At 46.1% G+C, this 18,984-nt stretch overlaps 1 protein-coding gene and 1 pseudogene across 1 annotated transcript in view; one reads left to right on the top strand and one right to left on the bottom strand.

Annotated features, from left to right (window-relative positions):
• LOC148898531 (NT-3 growth factor receptor-like) overlaps positions 1-18,984 on the bottom strand; it is a 52,874-nt gene that overhangs the window by 18,526 nt on the left and 15,364 nt on the right. Inside the window, exons 5-9 of the mRNA XM_088995750.1 lie at positions 14,215-14,369; positions 12,407-12,549; positions 10,957-11,098; positions 9,512-9,624; positions 194-377 (exon numbers count right to left, since the gene is read on the bottom strand). Coding sequence (XP_088851876.1) covers positions 194-377; positions 9,512-9,624; positions 10,957-11,098; positions 12,407-12,549; positions 14,215-14,369 — 737 coding nt within the window. The remainder of the gene's footprint in view (positions 1-193; positions 378-9,511; positions 9,625-10,956; positions 11,099-12,406; positions 12,550-14,214; positions 14,370-18,984) is intronic.
• The window catches only part of LOC148898532 (uncharacterized), a 143,227-nt pseudogene continuing 127,701 nt past the window's right edge, over positions 3,459-18,984 (top strand).

An 18,984-nucleotide genomic window follows, 5' to 3' on the forward strand; every position in this document is an offset into this window, starting at 1 on the left:
TTTCCCACTTGTAACGTTCTTTCACCAAATCATCTAAAAACATACATGGTTAGTTGATTGAAAACTTTGTCCACAGTGTGAATGTCCCTAATGGACCTATGGGGATCGATATAGAGCTTCATCAGCAAACTAAAGTTGTGCTGGGAAAAGAACTTCTTTCCTGAGAATGCATGATGACCACGCACCAACTTACCATTGAAAGGCTTGTCAAGGAAGTGGCCATAGACAGTTCTGTTGACCACCCCTAGGTCATTTTTAGCCTCCAGAGTGTAGTTGCCGTTGTTGTGATGTGTTGGGTTTTTGAATGTAAGGCATCCCACCATGTAGTCCTGATAATAATCCACGTCGAGACGCACATAATTGGTCTGGGAAATTTCCTGCATTATTTATGAAAGCAGAAATAATCAATGAAAGGACCTCTAAAAATCAGATCCGATTCCATCAACCCCTCAATTTTACACTTTAATGTAAGAGACAAACTGAAGTAATGCATACATCAATATCCATAAAGTGCTGTCAATAACCATTGAATAAGAAGTAAACAGAGGTGAATGCTAGAATAGTGAGTACTGCCGTATTACCAACTGAGAACTAATGTAAATGTAGTGTAAAGTAATGTTGACTCAACTACAGTGAGACCTTGGCTTACAAAGCTAATTAGTTCCCAGACAGAGTGTGTAAGGCGAAAAGTTTGTATCCCGATTTTTTTTTTTTTTTTTTTTTTTTCCCCCCATAGGAAACCATAGAAATGAGAATAATCAGTTCCCAGGTTTCCATAAAATATAATTTTCAACTAAATAAGCCTTAAAACTACACACAACTTACATTATTCTATGTATAATAAATGTGCTATTGTATTGTAATGAAAGAAATACACTACACTGTATAATAAATTCACTTTTATTTACATTTGTGGTGGTCGTTGATGGCTTGATGGAATAGTGTTGGAGGTCGGAGGTCAGAGGGAATTGCTGTTTGAAAATAAAGTCACATTCCATGAGGACTGTAATTAAAGAAATAAACTGTACTGTAAAATAAAGTTGTATTCACCTTTGTGATGGTCATTGATGGCTTGTGGAAGGAGAGTCACCTTCCATAAGGACTGTTGGTAACTCAACCTCTGGTTTTTTTTGCTGATTAAAACCTCTTAATTGACACCTGTTACTTTCTGACTTGTAAGGTCTTACGAAGCTGAGGCATCACATTATCATTCATCAGGTTGATGATTGTCATAGCCAAGTCTTTTCTGGATGGAACTGTTCGGTAAAAGCCTACACATCATTCCACTTTGCCAACATTGCCTTGATGAGCTCACTTGATGCTGCAGCCATCTCCCCCTCCTCACCCTCATATGTTCTCGAACCATCCGTTGCTGGCTTTAAAATCCTCAATAGGCGCCGAACTTCCAGGTTGCCGCATGCCGATATCGGTGTGAATTAGCCGTGCGTTCTCGCATATAATTGCTTTACTCACGCTGTCGCCGGATAACGGCTTTTCGTTAATCCAAATTAACACAAGTTTTTCAACTTCTTTGATTGCCCGAAACCGTAGCTTTGACAGCACGGAAACACCTTTTGCAACAGGCGCACCTTTGATGGCTTCTCTGTTGCGGAGAATGGTAGAAATGGTTGACTTAGCATAGCCGTACTGGGCCACTAAATCACACAAGCACACACCTCGTTCGTGTTTTTCAATTACCTCCTTCTTCTACTCGACGGTGATTTTGTTTTGTGTCTTCTTCGGCTGAACACGAGCCAGTGGTGGGTTTTTTTTCGGTCCCATAAGAGTAAAATTATCTGAAAAGCTCCTGCAAAGATCCTTGGAGGCAATCAACGTGTGCATTCAAAGAGAGGGGGTGTGGAACGGTGCGCCGGCTGGAGCGCTGTTCGGCCGTGTGCCTCCGCCGATGATCCGAAGATCACTCCATCAGATCCGAAGATCACTCCGCCAGCCGTGGTGTGTGTGTATCGCAAAAAGTAGTGCCTATTTCAAGGTTTAATTTTCATAAATTTGATGTTCGTAAACTAAAAAAATCGTCAGGCAAGGTGTTCGTAAACCGAAGTCCCACTGTACTTGTGTTAGGGGTCGGACTGTGTCTGAAAACTTTCAAAACCGATGGGCTGAACAATTTTGATTCCATCCACGCTGGTTCTTTTGCACAACTGAGGTGTTTTGTTTCTCATGAAAACATGATTTAACCAATGCATGCACCGATGAGAAAGGGAGAGAGAAGTGTGTGTGTTTGAGTGTGTTCATATCCTGTGACACAAGCTTATTCACATACTGTAAATTACAATTATCATTAGGTAGAGAGAAGTACTGTACACATACAACACCATCTGCACCTTTGCAGATTTATGGCTTTCCCACCGAGGAGCTTTTTCACCACATCAGTGACTTCAACCACACTCTGTCCACCGACTCTCAACGTGGCGAGTCGAGGTCAGCAGCCCTCTTTTCCGCACTATGTACTGTACATTGTTAGTGGCACACTGTTTCACCTTCTTGAGGTATTGGTTGGTGGAACTTTTTTTTTTTGCCTCTGCGCCGACCAAAGCTGTGTTCCGGTTAGCCTGTCAGCTTCTTCTGGGGTCCCAAAGGCCATAAAGCCCCGATAGTATACCTTCTTCAGGTATCCCTTTCAGCTGCTGGCCACTCGGAAGTTCCGGCGTTGCCGCCGCAACAGGCGCGGGCGAGTTTATGGCCACAACACAGATCGGCCCCCCTGACAATTGAATCGCGGATCATGGTTGACTCTGCCGGAAGTGGGTCTTTCTGGCAGGTGATACCTCGCGGCCCTCCCAACAAAACCTCACAAAATGTTTGGGTCTGCTAAGTCGTACTGCTATTGTCGCAGTGGATCAATGGTTCAGTACAATTTCAGCCTTGTGTCATCTAAATGCCCTTGTCCCTTACCTTGTTGGAGATTAATTAAGATGTCCATGACAAAAAACAGAAAAACAAAACAAGTACGACGAGGTGTACTAAGTTGGAGCTCTTGAGCCAATTAGCCACACAGTGATTAACCAGAGAATATCGAGCCATTGTTTGTAATTTTATGTTACTATATGTTAATGGTTCAATGACCTTAGCTCCTTTACTTCAAGATAGATTTGTTTGCGTATGAGTCAGCTCATGTCATTAAACACAAGTGTAGTTAATTAGTATGGCCCCCTAGATGGTGGAATTACCCTGCCATTTTTATGCGATTCCTTAGTTGCAGGAATATTTATAATGTTGTAATAAGATTGAAGTTGAACTTAATGCCATCCATCCATCTTCGGCCGCTTATCCGGGGTCGGGTCGCGGGGGAGCAGCTTCAGTAGGGAAGCCCAGACTTCCCTCTCCCTAGCCACTTCTTCTAGCTCGTCCTGGCGGATCCCGAGGCGTTCCCATGCCAGCTGGGAGACATAGTCTCTCCAGCGTGTCTGGGTCGTCCCCGGGGTCTTCTGCCAGTGGGGCACCAGGGAGGCATTCTAAACAGATACCCGAGTCACCTCATCTGGCTCCTCACGATGTGGAGGAGAAGCGGCTCGACTTTGAGCCCCTCCCGAATGACCGAGCTTCTCACCTTATCTCTAAGGGAGACCCGGACACCCTATGGAGACAGCTCATTTCGGCCGCTTGCAACCGGGATCTCTCGTTCTTTCGGACACAACCCATAGCTCGTGACCATAGATGAGGGTTGGGATGTAGATCGACCCGTAGATTGAGAGCTTTGCTTTTTGGCTCAGCTTCTTCTTCACCACGACAGATCGGTACAAAGTCCGCATCACAGCAGACGCCGCACCGATCCGCCTGTCGACCTCTCGTTACACCCTCATTCGTGAACAACATTAAATTAATTCCAATTTCTCATATTTGTCGACAAAGACCACTTTTTCATCTCTCACAATCATCATCTGAAACCAACATCACCTTCTTTTTTCCGTGTTTCCCTTCATTCACTGCAGGATCTCCATCAGGTCGTATAACTGACGATATAACCGCAAAGTTAATCTTTGAACTGATGCTAGGTGCCTCCTGGCTACACTTTGACACCCACCAATAAACATGGTGTACATTATACAATCCATGATGAGCACAGAAGGCCAATTACACAACAACACTAAAGTTCTGATTGTGAATACTTTCTTTCAGAAGAGACAGGAATATCGGGTGACCTATCAGAGTGGAGGTGTCACATCTCGTCGCCGTCCTGGGCGCGCCCCGCCCCTCCTGTCATCTCCTCCGCTGCTCCCTGGAGACGGCCCCTCCCATCATCACGCACCTGGGTTCCCACAGCTGTTTGTCATTCCCGTGATTGTGCCTTCTGACTATATCTACCGATTGCGCTATCCAGTCTCCGTCGGAATATTTCGGAAGTCACCCCCATTACTACCTTGCTGTCAGGTTCGCTATTTCTTCCATTGCCTTTACGCACATTCCCCACTTTATGAGTTTGTTGTTTTGCATGCGTGTTTCAGTAAAAGACTTTACCCTGATCTCTGTCTCGCCGTTGCATTTCGGATCCAAGCCTTCCCTCCTTCCCTCGCCACTCGAGCCCGGCGTCCTTGCCTCGAGTAGCGTAACATAATATTCCGACCACCCATGGATCCCGCCGGCGAAGACAGATTCCTCACCGCCCTCTCCATGCAAGCGGAGCGTTCGAGCCAGATGGCGCAAGTCATCACGGAACTCCGCCAGATCACCACCTCGCTGGCTCAACGATTCGAGACGGTCGAGGAACGTCTGGCAGCCCTCACAATTCGGTCCTCCCCGTCCGCGGGTGGGCACCCGCTCCCGCTACCCAACCCCTCTCGCTACGCAGGCGAAACCGGGCGTTGCGCGCAATTTCTCATGCAATGCGCGCTCGTGTTTGAACAACTGCCGCAAGCCTACGCTAGCGATGAGGCTAAGGTAGCTTTTATCACCAGCCTGCTCAGGGGAGACGCCGAGACGTGGGTGCTGGCCATCCGGGAGTCTCGACCGGAGCTGTGCACCTCCTACCCGGACTTCGTGGCAGAGATTCGCCGGGTATTCCACCATCCAGTCACGGAAGTTGAGGTAGAAGGAAGACTCCTCGACTGCGTCCAGGGGTCCCGCTCGGCTGCAGAGTACTCCGTCGCCTTCCGGATTCAGGCCGCTGGCAGCGGCTACGACGACCGAGCGTTGAGGGGGGTGTTTCGTCGCGGGCTTAACTCCGATCTCAAGGACGAACTGGCTACACGCGACGCTGGCACCACCTTCGACGACTTGGTCAACATAGTCATCGGCCTTGATCACCGCCTTCAGGAGCGACGGAGGGAGCTGAGCGGTCGGCGGCCCGACGAGCCACGAACCCGGTCGTTGAGAACCAACGCCGGCAGCGAGCGCGTGCGACGTCGGGAGATTTCCCCCGAACCCATGCTGATTGGTGGGGGGAACGACCGCATCGAACCCGGGGCTCGCCGCACCCAAGGCCCCCAACCAAAGACCTCCGGCACATGCAAGTCCCTGTCGAAGAAACGACATAGGCGACCGCGGGAGGCAAAACCCCCTACCCCCGTAACGCGATTGGAGCTGGAAAGTGAATTGACTGGGCCTTCCAGCTCCCAAACAGTGCGGGCATTAGTGGACTCGGGGGCCGACGGGTGCATTATCGATCCCGAGTTGGCAGACTCATTGGGCTGCCAACTTATCGACCTCCTGCCCCCCAAGGAGTTCGTGGACCTGGACGGAGGACTATTAGCGCGAGTCACGCACATCACGGCCCCGCTCAAACTTCGGGTAGCGGGGAACCATGTGGAGCACCGCCAATTTTTAGTCATGCCCTCCCGGAATGCTCCATTGGTATTGGGTCTTCCCTGGCTCAATACCCACGACCCATCCATCTCCTGGGAGGGTCCCACCATTCAGGGCTGGAGCCCCTACTGCTACGCCAACTGCCTACGGTCGGCTACGGCAGGGCAAGATCCCTCCCGCGTTGGCCCGCCCGAGGCCATCTGCCTTAAGGGTGTGCCACAATGTTACCATGACCTGCGGGAGGTGTTCAGCAAGGACAGAGCCCAATCCCTGCCACCCCACCGACCGTATGACTGTGCCATTGACTTGCAGCCAGGGGCTCCATTACCGGACTCCAGACTTTACCACATTTCACAACCGGAACGGGAAGCCCTGAGCACTTACATAGACTCCTCTCTAGCGGCGGGACTCATTCGCCCGTCGCGTTCCCCGCTGGGCGCAGGGTTTTTCTTTATCGAGAAGAAGGACGGATCCCTGCGCCCATGCGTTGACTACCGGGGCCTGAACGACATCACCATCCGTAACAGATACCCTCTCCCCCTCATGGATTCGGCCTTCGCGCCCCTTCAGTCCGCCACCATGTTTTCTAAATTAGACCTTCGCAGCGCCTACCATTTGGTCCGTATCCGTGAGGGGGATGAATGGAAAACAGCATTCAAGACACCTTTAGGGCACTTCGAATACCTGGTGATGCCGTTCGGGCTCACGAACGCGCCCGCCGTTTTCCAAAATCTGATAAATGATGTGCTCAGGGACTTCCTCAATGTTTTCGTTTTTGTTTACCTAGATGACATTCTTATTTTTTCCCGCTCTGCAGAAGAACATCGGCAACACGTCCGACGGGTCCTGGCGCGGCTCCTGCAAAACCGGCTCTACGTGAAGGCAGAGAAGTGCGACTTCCATGTCCGCTCTCTGTCGTTCCTGGGGTTTGTCGTGGAGCAGGGGCAGCTCAGGGCCGACCCCGCCAAAACCAAAGCGGTGGTGGAATGGCCGACCCCTAAGACGCGCAAGCAGCTTCAGCGGTTTTTGGGGTTTGCCAACTTCTACCGCCGCTTCATTCGCGGGTATAGTCAGAAGGCACTTCCCCTCACTAACCTCACGTCCACCAAGCTCCCTTTCAGGTGGACTCCCGATGCTGAGGGGGCATTCAACCGCCTCCGTCGTGCCTTCACCAACCCCCCTGTCCTGCGTCATCCCGACCCCGAGCTTCCGTTCACGGTCGAGGTTGACGCATCCGAGTCCGGAGTAGGGGCCGTCCTTTCCCAGCGCTCTCCCACCGACCAGAAGCTACGCCCATGCGCCTTCTTCTCCCGCCGGCTCAGCCCCGCCGAGGCCAATTATGACGTCGGCAATCGGGAACTGCTGGCGGTCGTCCTGGCCCTGCAGGAATGGAGACACTGGCTTGAGGGAGCTAAACACCCCTTCACCGTCTACACGGATCACAAGAACCTGGCGGCCATCCGGTCTGCCAAGAGACTTAACTCGCGACAGGCCCGATGGTCACTCTTCCTCACCCGGTTTAACTTTTCTCTCACCTACTGCCCAGGGTCACAGAACACCAAGCCCGATGCCCTATCCCGCATCCATGAGCCGGCAGAAAGGGAGGAGACCACCACCAACATCCTGCCGGCCCAACGCATCCTGGGTGCCCTGAGGTGGGAGGTTGAGAGAAAAGTTCAGCAAGCCCTGGGGACGACCCCCATCCCCAGGGGCTGTCCTAAGGATCGCCTGTTCGTCCCCGCCCCTCTTCGCACGGAGGTGCTCGTCTGGGGGCACACCTCCAAGATTGCCTGTCACCCGGGGGTCAACAGGACGATCCAACTCATCGCCCAACGGTTCTGGTGGCCGGGGTTCCGAAGGGACATCACCAGCTTCGTGAAAGCCTGCCCGACCTGTGCTTGTGGGAAAGCTTCCCACCAGCCCCCGGCAGGACTCCTCCAACCGCTACCGGTGCCGTCCAGACCCTGGTCTCACATCTCCGTCGACTTCGTGACAGGCCTCCCCCCCTCCCGTGGCAAGACGGTCGTCCTCACCGTTGTGGACCGATTCTCCAAGTCGGCCCACTTCGTCCCGTTAACCAGGTTGCCGTCCGCCATCGAGACGGCTCAACTCCTGGTTAACCACGTCGTCCGTCTCCACGGGATTCCGACGGACATCGTGTCGGACCGGGGACCGCAGTTCGTGTCCAAGGTATGGAAGCGTTTCTGTCGGTCCCTAGGGGCGTCGGCGAGCCTGTCATCTGGATACCATCCCCAGACCAACGGACAGACGGAGAGGAAGAACCAGGACCTGGAGGCGGCCCTCCGGTGCGTGTGCCTCCACAACCCGGCGTCGTGGGCCCTGCACCTACCTTGGGTGGAGGGAGGCAGGAGTACACAGGTAGACTACATTTTGTATCAACGCCACCATCTGAAGGAAATCAGTGACTGCAAATTAGTGGTTGGTGAGAGTGTAGCCAGACAGCATAGGTTGGTGGTGTGTAGGATGATGCTGGTAGTGAGGAAGATGAAGAAACCAAAGGCAGAACTGCGGACAAAATTATGGAGGTTGAAAAAGAAAGATTGTTGCATGACTTTTAGGAAGGAGTTAAGACAAGCACAGGGTGGGCAAGAGGTCCTTCCAGATAACTGGCAAACTGCAGCAAATGTAGTCAGAGAGACAGGTCCGAGAGTACTTGGTGTATCGAGTGGAAGAAAGGTAGATAAGGAGACTTGGTGGTGGAATGGGGAGGTGCAGGAGTGGATACAGAGAAAGAGGTTAGCAAAGAAGAAGTGGGACACTGAGAGGACGAAAGAGAGTAGACAGAATTACAAGGAGATGCAGCGCACGGTAAAAGTACAGGTGGCAAAGGCCAAACAAGAGGCCTATGATGACTTCTATGCTCGGTAGGACAGCAAGGAAGGTGAGACTGATCTTTACAGGCTGGCGAGACAGCGAGATAAAGATGGTAAGGACCTGCAGCAGGTTCGGGTGATTAAGGATAGAGATGGCAATGTATTAACAGGTGCCAGTAGTGTGATGGCAAGATAGAAAGAGTACTTAGAAGAATTGATGAATGAGGAAAATGAGAAGGAACAAAGAATATAAGATGTGATTTTTGTGGACCAAGACGTAGCAAACATTAGCAAGGATGAAGTGAGGAGGGCGCTGAAGAGGATGAAGGGTGGAAAGGCATAAGATCATGTGTTTTCCAAATACTGTATGTTGCCATGGCACATATTTTGCAGCAGGAAAACCTTGTGAAAAAAAACAACAAATAACAATGCAAAATGAAACATAGTGGAACAATTATCTTGTTTCTGTGTAGTCTCACACGTACTCAGTGTAAAATGTATTTTGGTGTGCGTAATTTAACACATAACTGATGTAGGGAACCATGACTTATGTTGTATGAACGGCAACAAGTATAGAAAGAAGTTTGTCGTCCAAGTGATGAGAAATTACTTGATATGTCTGCCAGGAAATACCATTGGCATACAAAAATAAATACAAATATAAGTGTGATGCTAATAACTATTGACATTAAAACCATGTACTGAATACTAGACTTTCACACTAAACTAAACTGATTATTTTTAACAACGCAGAACTGATTATTTTTAACAATGCATGCATCATACCGAGAATCAAACCAAACCGTGGATTTTTGAACCGTTCCATCCCGAACATACACAATAACAACATAAAACTACCCTATGTTTTCTACACACAACATTGAGTCATTCTACTGAATAATTAAGCAGAGAACCTTGTTGTTGTGGAACCATCTTAATTTTGGGTGGGGTGAACCTCGAACTGTGAATTCTATGCAGGTGTCATGGCGACGTTCTGGCTTCTTCAGGTTTATAATGGCGGGACAAACTGAAATGTAAAAAAAAGACAGATAGCCATTGTTTAATCTAGAACAAACATTTAAAGAAATTACAACACAAATTATATTATGTACATCATGTGCATAAGTGTTTCCCAAACTTTAGTGAGCCAAGGCACTTTTTTGAGGTAAAATAAATAAAAAAAATCAATTGCTCAGCACATCACCAAACAAAATTGTTACAAAGAGAGTATACATATGTCAAGTTCATACTTTTTGCAAGTTATTGAAATATAATGTATTTGTTCTTTCTGTCACTATGTTGTTGGCATAGATAAGTGGACAAAGATAGGTGAGCATTAACATACTCTTTGGGAAAAATGCTAAATGAACACGTTCTTAAAGGACAACCGAAACCACTTTTTTATTTCCTAACTGACATCAGAAAAACGTTTGATAGCATCTAAAATACCCAAAGGATGATATTTTTAGTCAAAGGCAAAACACCAATAACAATGACTTAAAGGGTCCAAAAACTACTTCAAATTGAACCCGGAAGTCGCCAGTTTCAGAAGGTCCTGCCCCCTTGTTTGTGATGTCACGCCAAGACGTCTTGCCTTGCTCGAAAGTCAAAACAATGGCTTCAGATTCGGAGAAGATTCTTTCTTGGTACTCATCCTGTTATGAATATGATTCAAATAGTTCTGATGAGGAAAGCATAAATGTTTGCAATCGATTTAAGGAGTCCTCCCGTATCAATTCGAGCCGTCAATGACAGCAAAGTACCACACAGAAAATGCAGAAGATGGCGCCGTCCAAGCTCCGTTGGAAATGTGCTGATTTGTCTACTTGTTATTTGTGCCAGCGAATATCAAATAATTGTCTTGGCGCAACACACGACAATTCACCATCGCTTTATTTATGTTGTTTTCCTTCCAATGTCACCATCAACATGGATCAACAAGTTTTCAGACCAAACAAAGTACCCAAAATGCATTGTGTGTCGCTTTCTCAGTCAGGGGCGTTCCAGATGTGACGTCGCGTCAGGAATCCTCACCAACTCAAAATCAAGACTTCCTGAATATTCAGCGCGAGTCTTAAAACGTAAAAGCCAGCTATATGCGGTGGAACATTTCTAAAATACGCTCAGTAGAAGTCATTTCAAGCGAAATAAATTATTATTTACAAATTATGGACACAACTCTGATTGTAAACTTCAACTTCTAGATAGTTTGTAGCTGATAGACCCTTTGAAAGAATATCACCGTAAGCTGATAGGCTTGTTTGAAATGATCTCATACAAAGACTTTCAACTTTTTCTCTGTGCCGTCCCAAAGATAAAATGTGTGTGTGCGTATGTGTGTGTGTGTGTGCGTACTTACAGTGAACATTAAGATGAATGGAAGTGTTGGTCTTGCCTACCAAATTGGTGGCTGTGCAGGTCAGAATGAGGTTGTTGTAATCTCTGCTGACATTTACCAATGTGATGCTAATTGCATGAAACGCATTGTCATCGACGTTCGCCTGAAGGAAAAATATGGTTGTCATTATCATCATCATCATCGCTATTATCATGTATGTTGTACTGTATATTTGGAATGTGATGAAGGACATATGTACTTCATTTACCCTGGCATTAAAAAACATTATATATATTTTCTCAATCAACTATTGTTGGTGAAATGATGTGAACTCCCCCATTATGGGATTAATAAAGGTGATGTAATTCAGAAAGTACATTAATTTAAATAAAGTTTAAAGGGCAACGAACATCACTTTTTTGTTTCCCAACTGACATCAGAAAAACGTTTTATAGCATCTAAAATACCCAAAACACGCAGTATGATATTTTTCGTCAAATGCAAAACACCAGTAAAAATTACTTTAAATTTAAACCGGAAGTGGCCAGTTTCAGAAGGTCCCGCCCCCTACTTCGTGGTGTCACGCCAAGATGTCTTGCCTTGCTCGAGAATCAAAACAATGGCTAAAGATTCGGAGAAGATGCTTTCTTGTTACTCATCCACTTATGAATATGATTCAAATAGTTCTGAAGAGGAAATATACATGTTTGCAATCGATTAAATAATTTATTCCGTGTCATTTTGAGGTATCGGGGGGCGATGTAGCACCCAAAAGAGGCAGAAGATGGAGACAAAGTCTGTGGAAACGGGCTGATTAGTTCCTCTGAATTTTTGTCAGCGAATATCAAATAGTTGTTCGGTGCAACACACAAGGATACACCATCGCGTTATGTATGTGTTTTCCTTCTAATTTCGCCATCAACACAGATCAACACGAAGTTTTCAGAATAAACAAAGTACCGCAAAATGCATTGAAGTGATGAAGGAACTGCTACAATGTGTCATTTCTCTGTCAGGGGCGTTCCTTCAGTGACGTGATGTGAGGACTCGTCACCAACTCAAAAACACAACTTCCGGAATATTGAGCGTGAGTCTTAAAAGGTAAAATATAGCTATATGCGGTGGAATCTTTGTCAAATACGCTCAGTAGAAGTCATTTGAAGCCATTTGACAAATTATGGACACAATTTGTCCGGAGACGTCGGTTGTCCTTTAAAGGCTTTCTGATTCGGATTTTGATTCTGAAAAAAATGTGTGAACACATTTTCGCACATGTCTGCCCGTGAATGAGTTAATTACTTTAGTATGTTCCTTGTGTATTCCTCGTGTATGTCGCAGTTGCTTGTACAGTAATTGCAATGCTTGAGTGTAATAACACATTTATTGATTGATCAATCAATCAATAGATCTATCCATCCACTCATTCATCAACTCTCCCCTCCCAAAACAAAAAGTTTCCTTCAACTGCTACCTTTTGTGAATCAAAGGAGTGCAAACCAGGAACAGACCAGCCCACTTTAGGTAATGGGGATCCAGACCCATTACATGTTGTAGTTATACTTTCGCCCTCGGTAACTGTAAGGTTGGTTTGTCTGATGGCGATCTCTGGAAGATCTGGAAAAAAAAGGATAGATAGAATACAACTAAAGTTAATTGGTTCTGCGACTCAGTTTGTAACTGTCACGTCCGCACGAGGAGTGGCAACAGATCTCGACGGACGTAAAAAGGGAGCTGGATCCAAAATACTCGATGGAGACAGTATACTTGGAGAAGGGTTTTTACTTGGACGCACAGGGAAAAACAGAAGGTAAGGCAACCGAACAGAGAGGCACGACAGCCGAGCGGGACCAACCTGCGTACTGTTGGATGACAGGGTCATAGGATGAATGAATACACCGGCGAAAACCGAGCTGAACCGAGTGGCTTTTATAGCCAGAAGGCACAATCAATGGGATTGGAATCAGGTGAGTGAGCCCGGATAGCAGGGAGAGGAAAGGCGCGCAACTGACGCCAATCAGGGTGTGACAGTGCCCCCCCCACTCTCAACGGACACCCCCTGGCGGCCCACCCGGTGTGGAGGGGTGAGCCGAGTGGAACGCTTGGGTGAGTGATGGGAAGAGGATCCAGGAGCGGGGGACCCACCGACGTTCATCTGGTCCGTAACCCTCCCAGTTGGCCAGGTATTGCAAGCCTATGAGTCCAATATGTCCCACAAAGTGTAGACTGGGTCACCGTCTAGGGAGCTGATTTCCACCGGCTTAAGGAGGGGCACGTGGAAGACCGGGTTGACCTTCATCGTAGGTGGCAGCCGGAGCCTGACCGAGACCGGGCTGAGGACGGCCTCGATAGGGAAGGGGCCCTTGAACCGCGGACCCAATTTGGCCGATGTCCCGGCCAACCGGAGATCCCTAGTGGACAGCCACACCTGGCGGCGACGACAATCCGCGATGTGTTGGTTCCGGGACGCCGTACGCGACAGGGCAGCCCTGGTCTCCTTCCACACTCGATGGACCCGTCTGAGGTGGTGTTGGATAGACGGGACCTCCACCTGGCCCTCCTGGGTGGGGAACAGCGGCGGCTGATAACCACAGGCAGACATGAACGGAGACCGACCTGTGGCTGAGGAGACCAGCCATGGCAAGTGGAGGGCCTAAGACGCTGGACGGTGGAGGCACATGCACCGTAGAGCCACTTCCAGGTCCTGGTTCTTGCGCTCTGTCTGGCCGTTGGATTGAGGTTGGTAGCCAGACGACAAGCTTGTTTCCATACCTTGGAAACGAACTGCGGTCCCCAGTCCGACACGATGTCCGCCGGAATCCCGTGGAGACGGACGATGTGGTTAATATATATATATATATATATATATATATATATATATATATATATATATATATATATATATGTGTATGTATGTATGTATGTATGTATATATAGGGCCGATACTACCAGTAAGACTTTAGTTCGCTGAAGAAGCATCTTAGATAAGAAGCGAAACAATCGACACCTACAAAGAAGTACAGATGACGGCTGAAGAAACCTTTTCATCAATGGCGTAACCAATTATAAAATGTGCAAAGTATTTGTTCAACCTGATTTTGTTTGTCTGTTTTCATATATACCGCATGTATATATAACAGTTCACAACCCACAACGGTACTTGTTTGAAAAGTGTTTTGTTTGTTTTTTGTTGTACGTTGGATTCTTTTTTCCTGTACATAACCAGCTGGTTTCATCATTTGAGATAAAAAATCCTCAAGAGCAAAGAGCAGGAATATTTACCACATTTGCTGATGTTCATTTCTTGCAGCAGTATCTTCTTTGAGCTATTATCACAGTATAATTGTTGGCTACGGAGCCCCACGTCTCCCCTTTGTTGCCATAGCTGCAGCCAGCGAATCTGACACCCACAATCAAAGATTACATCTTCTAAATGCCTGCAATGAAAAAGAAAAGCTACTGCAAAACACTGATTAAACAATCATAGATCAACAAAATCATTACATATTGAGAGAGTACACCTTCCAAGTTATCTGCATTCCATGCTAGTCAACCTATCTGAAAAATGTTGTACAGTGTATGCGGTATGTACAGTATAATTCAGCAGTGCTTGCGTTTACTCTTTTCAATCAGCCTCCCATGAATGTCTTTGGAATGTGAGAGGATACCGGAGGACCCGGTGAACACCTACGCAGGAGAACATACAAACTCCACACAGGAAGGCCGAAGCTGGAATTTGACACAGCACAGACTCTCTTGCCTTACTTTTGCCACTGTGACATTTCTTCATCAAACTAAAATTTGTTTGTCTTGCCTCATTTATCATTATGTTTTGGAACCCTGTTAGCAGTGTCTGAAACTCAAGATAAAAAGTTAGCGGACACCCGAGCAGACAACTCTGAAAAGTTGCCTGCCCCTGCCCCTTGCTGAAGATTGTGCTCCAGTTGTCATTTTTCGTCATGGTGCACAATGCAATGTTTTCGTTCCGTTGTCTGCTCAAAGCAACGTGGACTCCTCTTTCTAAGTGGCTTACAAAACCCTCAAGTACACTTGTTTCGTGCTTTGGACTACACCATGACTGAAAAGTGTACTTGAGAGTTTTGAAAGCCGCTTAGAAAGAGGAGTCCAATTGGCTTGTAGCGGTTTGCTTTTAGATTTATCTTTATTGAATAAAAAAAACGTTTGATTTGAAAAAAAAAAATGTTTTTTTTTTCTTGAAGGGGTAGTTGGCCACCCGGGCCGAGACGTTTTGAAAGTTGTACACCCGACGTAGAAGTTGTACGCCCCGGGCCACCGGGCAGACATTATTTCAAACACTTCTGTTAGCCAAGTTTTGCTGAGGGTATACAAGTCAAGATTAGAAGTTATAATAATGTCACTAATTAACAGCGCTTTGTTTACAATTGATCAACTTTTGAATTGAGATAATTTTACAGTGATGCAGAGACAGTGACTGTTTCTGCGGTTGATAGGCCATCGTAACCCGGTTAGGAACTCTAGATTTTTATTGTTATTGATGCTTTTGTATAATGGTTGTTGTTGGTGTTTAAACTGACGTTCTGAATGAGGTTTTATTCAAAGAATTTATTAACAAAATCAAAAAGCCTAGATGCTATAAACATATTCATCAGGTATATGCATTTAAAACTTGAACTGGGTTGGTGCGGACAACAGCAGAAGACTATCTGCCATTTCTGGATATTTGATTGTGATAATAAAAGGCCCAATAAATGAGATTTTGGAATATCTGTGGGGGTAATTCGCTATACAAATATCTTTAAACATCGCTTTCTACGTTTTGGACTTCCTGATACGTCATATCCTGCCTTCCTTTACATGATGTCGCATCTACATTACGTCACATCCTATCGCGTCACACACTGTGCGCCGTATAAATGCTCTCCCATTGCGTTCGTCTCTCTCTCTCCTCGCCATGCCTCCTCCTTGGCTGACACCGCGATGTCTCCGCTCTCTTCAAGATTAAATCAACTTTCTGTTCAACACCTGGCTTCCTGATGATTTAACCATCCTCTGCCATCAACGTCCGTAGAAGGAATGAACCAAGGACGAACGATCAAAATAAACCCATTATTATTGGTGCCGTGAAAGACTCCGGGTCATAGCTGATGGCTTCGGAAGGGGAGAAGGAGTGGGCCTTGTGTCTCTTTTTCCTTCAAGAGTGTTCGAGTGGGCAGCCCCTCCCTTCTGGTGTCCGTCTCTCAGGATTGATTCACGGGTGAGTTTCACCGCTAGCATGCAGCTATGTTGAGTGAATGTATTGTGGAATTCGTTCGGCCAAAAGTAACTCTTTACGGTTAATCTGCGTATCTTCGGCTAGTAATATGAATTTCGATCGAGTCAAGGCGGACCACCCTAATTCGAGCCGATGTGCGGAGTTTTCGCACGCGACTGATTGACGCCATTTCGGATCAAGACAAAGCCTGCTGCCGCGCCGCCGGCGGACGTATTGTAAGACCGCGAAAGTTCCAGAAGGAGATTCTTCAGTCCTGGAAGTTCGGGTGCGAGGGCTGGTGAAGAATTGATTTATTAAATATTGATTTCTTAATTTGGAGCCAGGCGATTGTGTTTTTTTTTTTTTTTTGTTTAATTGCAGCTGCAATAGATCGTGGATTACCGCAACATCAATGCATTCACCAACACTGGCGCGTTGTCAGCACCTCTAGCCGTTACTACGGGGTTCCCCAGGGAGTTTCATTGTCCGAGGGCAGTCCGTGGGGACAAAGAGGGTTCGGCTGAGTGGGGGGCATTTGGAGGAGCCGTCTGTCCATGATTTGTGTCTTTTGTCCTTTGTCTTTTATCTTGTGTCTTTTGTCTTCCCTTTTTGTGTGTTTCATTGTGTGCTTTTGTGTATGTGTGTGCATTGTATTTGTATTGTATTTTCGTGTATGTGCGCGCGTTGTGTGATATTCGCTGTAACAAAGGGAGGGGGGGTTGCCCAGAGAGAGCGGGCAGCCCACTCATCCTCCTTCCTTCTCTGCCCTAAAGGGGTGGGGGTAAATTCACAGCCGTAATCTAGTATCGGCAAATAAATTCGTTCGCGAATAGGTAAATAACCGGAAATAAAATGAATAAAACGGTTGCGTTAACATTCACAAACGTATCAATGAGAAGGTTTCTTCAGCCGTCATATGTACACATTTGAAGGTTTACAGATTACAGACAAATTTGTACAGATGACGGCTGAAGAAACCTTCTCATCAATGGACCACTCCTGTACGACTGAGAGCTTACACAGACGTATTCACAAACGTATTGTGCATAAACATTGTTCCTTCCTGCATGAAATCTGCCGCGCAGTTCTCTTTTCTCATTTCACAGGATGAGAGAATGTGCCCTGGGGAAAGAGCCTTGTCATTACAAGAGGACTCGACGGGGGTGTCATGCTGATGACTATCCTGTCTCATCGGGAAACCTGTCCAGCTCGACGTCTTCATGAATGACGTAACACTTTTTTCCCATAGCTCTTTGAATTAAATAGGCAGGCAAATTAGAGTGAGTGAACAAATAAATAAGCCAACACATAAATGAATAAACAGAAGCCAAACTTGAGTGAATTTGAAGGCAAAAGTAGAGTGTTTTTGTTAGATTGGATACAGTGATTTCACTAAGAGAATTGAACACCTTGTAGTCAGGATTGCAATGTTTTTGTCTGCAATCGGGACGAATAACTTTGAAACCCTGATTTGCGAATGCAAAATGATATGTAAATTGTATAAAAGGACATTTCAATTGGAAAAAAGTGAATAAACAGCTTCTTCCCCCAAGCCATTAACTCTTTGAACTCTTCAACAGTAGCCAAAATGGAACTGTATAGTGCCACTTAGCATTTTTTTTTTTTTTTGACGACGATACTAGTGCAGCGTGTTCTACCGGAAACAAATTCCTTGTATGTTCTACATACTTGGCAATAAAGATGATTCTGATTCTGATTCTGAAAATAGTCAGTAAATAAGGCTAAATGACAGGAACGTGTATCTCTAATTGGATGGAAATTGGCAAGGTAAATGTTGCTTGATTCGCCTGTGATTAATTATTTAAAAGAGATTTACCAGTTGATATTGTGGAACGTTTCGTAAGAGAAGAGTTTATAGATTTATTGAGATAATGATTGTGACATGATCATTACACTTGTTTTGACCTGACAATTGTCATCCCCCTGTAGTAAAAGAACAGATGATTTGATTCACCTTTATTAGTTTCTAAGCGGAGAAATTAATTTGAAGAGGACAAGATTGAATTGCAAAATTTGATGACTAACATATTTTTCATTACTTTTTGTGCAGATGATGTGAACCGCAACAATTCTCAAACAGAGCTGGGATATGGCGGTTGAGAAATTGTTCTATTTGCAGGACGAATTGATGAATTGTGAGATGCACAAGCCACTTGCATCCACCCGTCCTGTGATTTTCTAGGCGCAGCCACTTTTGATTCAGCATTTTGATTCTTGATGTTTTTGGAAACAAAATGTAATCTCCGTTTCAATTTTCATAGAAGATCCAACAAGAGAAGCCGCAACGGCTGGTGTAATTCACTTGCACATTTAGAGTTTGACACACCCAACTGATGATTTGGGATTGATGACAGATCCTCTGTTGATAATGGTTTTGATTTCCAAAAGTATAGTGTTTGGCATTTATTCAAATACATGACAATTTTTATTTTTTGCAAATATTTCTCATCCAACCATCTAGTGAGCGACGAATTGGGACAATTAGGCTTGATCGACCAAAACATATTCAACTTTGGAGATGCGATGGCGGAAATCCAACGTTTATTAAGACAGCGGCAAATGCTAATTTATCTTCTGGCTGCCTTTGCGTACAGTGATGACATTTGTCTGTTCGAAAGTAGTTTATAGTTACGACTAAAAAGGCAGGGTAACCTGTTGAGATTAATTTGATTATGAATTACCATTATTATTATGAATTGAATGCAGTGTGTAACCGGCCTCAGGCCTAGGGGATACCTGAGTCGGTCCAAAGACGTCACAGGCAGGTAGCACTGTGAACGACGAGGAAAAGACGACAC

This window comes from Hippocampus bargibanti, linkage group LG05 (genome assembly GCF_051943395.1).
Source record: "Hippocampus bargibanti isolate YZ-2025 linkage group LG05, ASM5194339v1, whole genome shotgun sequence".
In the NCBI taxonomy this organism is placed as follows: Eukaryota; Metazoa; Chordata; class Actinopteri; order Syngnathiformes; family Syngnathidae; genus Hippocampus; species Hippocampus bargibanti.